At 39.7% G+C, this 6,959-nt stretch overlaps 1 protein-coding gene across 1 annotated transcript; it reads right to left on the reverse strand.

Annotated features, from left to right (window-relative positions):
* Window positions 1-4,122: 4,122 nt before the first annotated feature.
* LOC138965693 (aggrecan core protein-like) lies at window positions 4,123-6,115 on the reverse strand. Its single transcript, XM_070337869.1, has 2 exons — window positions 6,082-6,115; window positions 4,123-5,930 (listed from the first exon to the last, which is right to left on the reverse strand). The coding sequence occupies exons 1-2, from the start codon at window positions 6,113-6,115 to the stop codon at window positions 4,123-4,125; spliced, it is 1,842 nt and encodes a 613-aa protein (XP_070193970.1).
* Between the last annotated feature and the right edge of the window lie 844 nt (window positions 6,116-6,959).

A 6,959-nucleotide genomic window follows, 5' to 3' on the forward strand; every position in this document is an offset into this window, starting at 1 on the left:
CAGGTGAAAATGGGAATACCAGCACAGAATGATTGTCAGTGAAAATTTAATACCAACACTTCAAACTACATCACTCATCATAAAACAGAAACTGTGACTCCAGAGTGGATTTAAATGAAAATCAAAAAGTGGAAAAACTCATACTCTGATAAGGCCAAAAAAAAAATTGTCTGTTTCTGGTAACATGGCTAAAATAAAATAGGGTCGGTAGGTCGGGATTTTTTTTTAAATTTTTTTTAAAATTTTTTTTTTACCCCAAATGTAGACCAATAAAACTAACTTTAAAAATCGCGCAAAGAGACTGGATTCACTATACATAGAGACAAGACACTCAACACATTTACAAATCGTCAGCGGACTTTCGTTTTCACACGTTTTTGTTGTTCATTTTCTCACCCTGTCCTTTACCACCAAAAAATAAATAAAAATTTTTGAGTTTGGAAAAAAAAAGTTTAGGGTCGGCGCCGAAATTTAGGGTCGGTCGGGTGACCAGAAACAGACAATTTTTTGTTGTTGGCCTAATTGACATTGTTGTCCAAGTGTTTCAAACTACATCACTCATCATAACTTGAACAGAAGCTGTGACTTGGATTTAAATGAAAATCAAAACGCGGAAAAACTCATACTCTGATAATTGTTGTCCAACTCCAAGTGTTTCAAACTACATCACTCATCATAAAACAGAAGCTGTGACTTGGATTTAAATGAAAATCAAAACGCGGAAAAACTCATACTCTGATAATTGTTGTCCAAGTGTTTCAAACTACATCACTCATCATAAAACAGAAGCTGTGACTTGGATTTAAATGAAAATCAAAACGCGGAAAAACTCATACTGTACTCTGATAATTGTTGTCCAAGTGTTTCAAACTACATCACTCATCATAAAACAGAAGCTGTGACTTGGATTTAAATGAAAATCAAAACGCGGAAAAACTCATACTCTGATAATTGTTGTCCAAGTGTTTCAAACTACATCACTCATCATAAAACAGAAGCTGTGACTTGGATTTAAATGAAAATCAAAACGCGGAAAAACTCATACACTAATAATTGTTGTCTAAGTGTTTGTGTGGTTAAAAAACAACAAATGTACCTGATCATGAATGAAATCAGAGCAACCCATATGTTCATTAACCATTCACTGCCACTGGTCCATACGCATACTCTTCAGTTTCAAAAAGGAGATGGGTATTGAAGAGGCAGTGCTACTGTTAGTGATTCAAAGTGCCATACATCCCATCCTAGTGCTGTGAAATGGGGATATATTCAATATTTCATGGAAGCTAACTAATATTTGCATGTATGCATGCACACATACTGTGCAGGGGTCGACACTAACTTATTTGGCCTGGGGCCACACTGGCCCCGGAGATGGAAATTGCTGGGGCGGAAAACAAAAATCTGGGGCCCACTGTTATTCATGCTAAGTATATAATTATATACCTTCAGAATCCCCACTTTTTCCAAGTGGTTCTCCGCTATAAGATCTGCACGGGCGGCAATGTCTGTTTTTCTTCATCGTACTGAAGCCAGGGAAATTCTTTCAACCATTTGACATTGAAATTACGACAGCGCTTCGCGCTTTTGGCTGCATCGGTCTCCTTTTTTCGTTTCTCTCCACCCTGTTCTTCATCTTCATTTCCATGTCTTTTTACACCAGGGATGTGTCGCCACATTTTGTGTTTGGCATTTGAAGGCGATACTTATCTCTCACGCTAAAGAGTGCAATCTGGGAGTTATTTCCCTTGCGGCATTGTCCTTCGACGATTTCAATGTTGTTGTTTTTCTTGACTGCGGCATTGATCGTTACGCAAATTTCAGTGACGACTTTGACTGGCGATTTTTAGTGATTGGCTCTGGCATTAGAATTTTCGGTTTGTCATTGTTGGAATTTATCCTGGGGCGGAGTGGGCCCCAAGCTTCGGCAATGTTTGGGGCGGAACACAAAACTCTGGGGCGTTCCGCCCCCCGCCCCCGCTAGTGTCGAACCCTGCTGTGACAGTACTAATACAGTAAAAGCATTATTGAGGGTGAACAGCCTGCTTTGCTTGGTTTCAGTGAGGAGTAACAATACTAACAATAACAATATGAATAATAACATGTCTATGTTGTGAAATGTAAGTACTTGCCCCCCCCCGGACACTGGCAAAATCCCAGCAGAATGTCCCCATCTTCGCTGACGATTATGCACAGTTTATATGAGGAAGTGTGCAGGTAGGTTGTCTGCCTCTGTGTCGGTTTTACCTCCGCGGTGTAGACGAACAACTTTTCCACTTCTGCACATGTATGTATCTCAAGTTGAGCACATGGCCATAAAAAAGGCGATATATCTTCAAAGGATTTGTAAGTTTTTGCCTTCTTCTGGTCGAAATCGTTCTTTTTCTCAATCAGATAGTTCAGGATGTCAACAACACCGATCCTGGGTGCGTTTGATGGGTCACTTTTTTCTTCGGATGTAAAAGGATCGCGTGGTGGAAATCCGATCTGTCGAAGTTTTTCGGAAAGTTTTTCTTGCACGTCCTGTCTTGTAAAATCCGGATCGATCGGTAGTTCCAACTGCTGTGCAGTTTTTACAAGTTGCAGCAGACCATCTCGTCTGTATCCAGTAACAGTATCGACAGCGAGTTTGCCCGTACCCAAGGGGAGTAACTCGAAATGACTCAGCGCGCGGTCAGCTGTAAAAGGCCCTATTACTCCGCCATAAGTGGATTGCCCGGAACTGAAGTGGCCGCTGAGCTGCTTGCCCGATATGTAGGGGGCAGAGAGAGAGAGAGAGAGAGAGAGAGAGAGAGAGAGAGAGAGAGAGAGAGAGAGAGAGAGAGAGAGAGAGAGAGAGAGAGAGAGAGAGAGAGAGAGAGAGAGAGAGAGAGAGAGAGAGAGAGAGAGAGCAAAAGCATTGCTAAAGGGAAATCAACACCGGACGGCCTCACATTTATTCTGCAAATTACCTCCCTTGTACAGTACGCGCACTTTCACACAGAACAGTCATGTGTTTTCTAATTTGATCATGTGTGAAAATGACTACACGCTGCCAGATAACATGGACAGATAGGCATATACTGGTAGGCAGACAGGCAGGCAGACAGGCAGGCAGACAGAGAGACAGACAGGCAGAAACACACAAACGCGTATTGTGACGTCAACACTTAGGGCCTACCCTAGGAAAAAGTAACTCGCGAAAAAGCTGGAATTCTAAAAATACCGGGAGACACATTTTCACGCTTTCATCTTGTGCAGACTCGCAGTTCGAACGTAACTTTTGCTTTGTTTTTGGCTTTTACAGACAGTACAAACACCCTTTCGTTTAAACACTCACCGCTTGGGAACAACATCCTGGGTGCCCTCCGTAAAGAGCGAGCAATTTTCAAAGAATTTATTTTTGCGTGGCCAGCCGGATTTACTATAAATCAAATCGGAAGTCTCATTTTGGCGCTAGACCTAACTTTAAAATCGAAATAATAAATTGACAGCTTGTTACATAAACATTATTAAATCATAAAATAATTCTTTTTTCATCAAGAAAAGATAAGTACAATTCGAAGTTTTGAAAGTTTTAAAAAAGGTAGCCCGGAAGCAGCTCACGCAAGGTCGTGTTTAACCAAGCAGATTAATTTTATGCATATGGCTTACTTCTTTGAAGCCAACCGCCGCCAATAAGTTCGTTTGTTGCATTTTAGATTCAGAGGTTCACAATAACGTGCTATTGCAGATACAGCGAGTCGCATTGAAATCACACCCTGACGACTAAATTGTGAAAAAAAGGGAAGTGGGTGACACGGGTCCACGATGGCTCAGGGGTAAAATAAACCACGAAATCTGGTGTGTGGTTTACGCAAGCTAAATATCCATTCAAACGAACTGTCATTCAATGCTGTTAAATGCTATTGCAAGTGTGTAAACCATTTGAGACATCACACTCAGCCTACTGGGAGACACAGACACACGCAGACACACAGTGACGAGATGGACAGGCAGACATTCCCACATCCGCACACATCCACACACACATACGCACCCACCCATCCACAACCCCCCCCCACAGACACACACACACACCCATCCACACACACCCATCCACACACACATATACACACACACAAAAACGCGCGCGCTTTTTAATTATTCATATGTGTTGTTGGTGTTGTTGTTGTTGTCTTTGGTGTTGTTGTTGTTGTTGTTGTTGTTGGTGATGGTGACTGGTAGAAATGTGTTGATGGCTTCCTCCTTCTCCGTGCATGAGGATGTTTCTTCTATCAATTCTTCCCATGTGTATGTTTCTTCTATCAATTCTTCCCATGTGTATGTTTCTTCTATCAATTCTTCCCATGTGTATGTTTCTTCTATCAATTCTTCCCATGAGGATGTTTCTTCTATCAATTCTTCCCATGTGTATGTTTCTTCTATCAATTCTTCCCATGTGTATGTTTCTTCTATCACTTCTTCCCATGTGTATATTTCTTCTATCAATTCTTCCCATGTGAATGTTTCTTCTATCAATTCTTCCCATGTGTATATTTCTTCTATCAATTCTTCCCATGAGGATGTTTCTTCTATCAATTCTTCCCATGTGTATATTTCTTCTATCAATTCTTCCCATGTGTATGTTTCTTCTATCAATTCTTCCCATGAGGATGTTTCTTCTATCAATTCTTCCCATGTGTATGTTTCTTCTATCAATTCTTCCCATGTGTATATTTCTTCTATCAATTCTTCCCATGAGGATGTTTCTTCTATCAATTCTTCCCATGTGTATGTTTCTTCTATCAATTCTTCCCATGAGGATGTTTCTTCTATCAATTCTTCCCATGTGTATGTTTCTTCTATCAATTCTTCCCATGTGTATGTTTCTTCTATCAATTCTTCCCATGAGGATGTTTCTTCTATCAATTCTTCCCATGTGTATGTTTCTTCTATCAATTCTTCCCATGTGTATATTTCTTCTATCAATTCTTCCCATGTGTATGTTTCTTCTATCAATTCTTCCCATGTGTATATTTCTTCTATCAATTCTTCCCATGAGGATGTTTCTTCTATCACTTCTTCCCATGTGTATGTTTCTTCTATCACTTCTTCCCATGTGTATGTTTCTTCTATCACTTCTTCCCATGTGTATGTTTCTTCTATCACTTCTTCCCATGAAGATGTTTCTTCTATCAATTCTTCCCATGTGTATATTTCTTCTATCAATTCTTCCCATGTGTATGTTTCTTCTATCAATTCTTCCCATGTGTATATTTCTTCTATCAATTCTTCCCATGTGTATGTTTCTTCTATCACTTCTTCCCATGTGTATGTTTCTTCTATCAATTCTTTCCATGTGTATGCTTCTTCTATCAATTCTTCCCATGTGTATATTTCTTCTATCAATTCTTCCCATGTGTATGTTTCTTCTATCAATTCTTCCCATGTGTATGTTTCTTCTATCAATTCTTCCCATGTGTATGTTTCTTCTATCAATTCTTCCCATGTGTATGTTTCTTCTATCAATTCTTCCCATGAGGATGTTTGTTCTATCAATTCTTCCCATGTGTATGTTTCTTCTATCAATTCTTCCCATGTGTATGTTTCTTCTATCAATTCTTCCCATGTGTATGTTTCTTCTATCAATTCTTCCCATGAGGATGTTTCTTCTATCAATTCTTCCCATGTGTATGTTTCTTCTATCAATTCTTCCCATGTGTATGTTTCTTCTATCAATTCTTCCCATGTGTATGTTTCTTCTATCAATTCTTCCCATGAGGATGTTTCTTCTATCAATTCTTCCCATGTGTATGTTTCTTCTATCAATTCTTCCCATGTGTATGTTTCTTCTATCAATTCTTCCCATGAGGATGTTTCTTCTATCAATTCTTCCCATGTGTATATTTCTTCTATCAATTCTTCCCATGTGTATGTTTCTTCTATCACTTCTTCCCATGTGTATGTTTCTTTAGTGAATATTATATGTTTAGTATTAGTTTGAGGACAGGTTGTTATTCAAGGCAATGGGCCTTAAATCTTTATCCTTGCAAAATAAAGTTCGTTCGTTCCTTCCTTCCCCTTCCTCTTTCTTCGGTCTAGCCTGTGCTGCCACCTGACGGTGGTAATGTTCACTGAAACAGTCGGCCGTCATTCCGCGGAAGAGAAGCCGAGCGTATCACATCCACACATATTCGGTCTTCTCCATCGCTTGACGACGATGACAACAGTGATAGACATGATGACGATGATACTGAGGATCATGATCATAACGACGATGGTGATTGTGCCGACGATGATGCTAATGTGAAATATGAGGAACATGAGAAGGCAGAGAGAAACAAATAACGGGAATGATGATACAGTGGGACCGCACTGACAGTTTTGTTAAAGTGATACTTGTGTCGCAGTGACAGTTTTGTTAAAGTGATACTTGTGTCGCAGTGACAGTTTTGTTAAAGTGATACTTGTGTCGCACTGACAGTTTTGTTAAAGTGATACTTGTGTCGCAGTGACAGTTTTGTTAAAGTGATACTTGTGTCGCACTGACAGTTTTGTTAAAGTGATACTTGTGTCGCACTGACAGTTTTGTTAAAGTGATACTTGTGTCGCACTGACAGTTTTGTTAAAGTGATACTTGTGTCGCACTGACAGTTTTGTTAAAGTGATACTTTTGTCGCACTGACAGTTTTGTTAAAGTGATACTTGTGTCGCACTGACAGTTTTGTTAAAGTGATACGAATTGTGTCGCAGTGACAGTTTTGTTAAAGTGATACTTGTGTCGCACTGACAGTTTTGTTAAAGTGATACTTGTGTCGCACTGACAGTTTTGTTAAAGTGATACTTGTGTCGCACTGACAGTTTTGTTAAAGTGATACTTGTGTCGCACTGACAGTTTTGTTAAAGTGATACTTTTGTCGCACTGACAGTTTTGTTAAAGTGATACTTGTGTCGCACTGACAGTTTTGTTAAAGTGATACGAATTGTGTCGCAGTGAC

The sequence above is a fragment of the Littorina saxatilis genome, linkage group LG4 (genome assembly GCF_037325665.1).
Source record: "Littorina saxatilis isolate snail1 linkage group LG4, US_GU_Lsax_2.0, whole genome shotgun sequence".
NCBI classification, from domain to species: Eukaryota; Metazoa; Mollusca; class Gastropoda; order Littorinimorpha; family Littorinidae; genus Littorina; species Littorina saxatilis.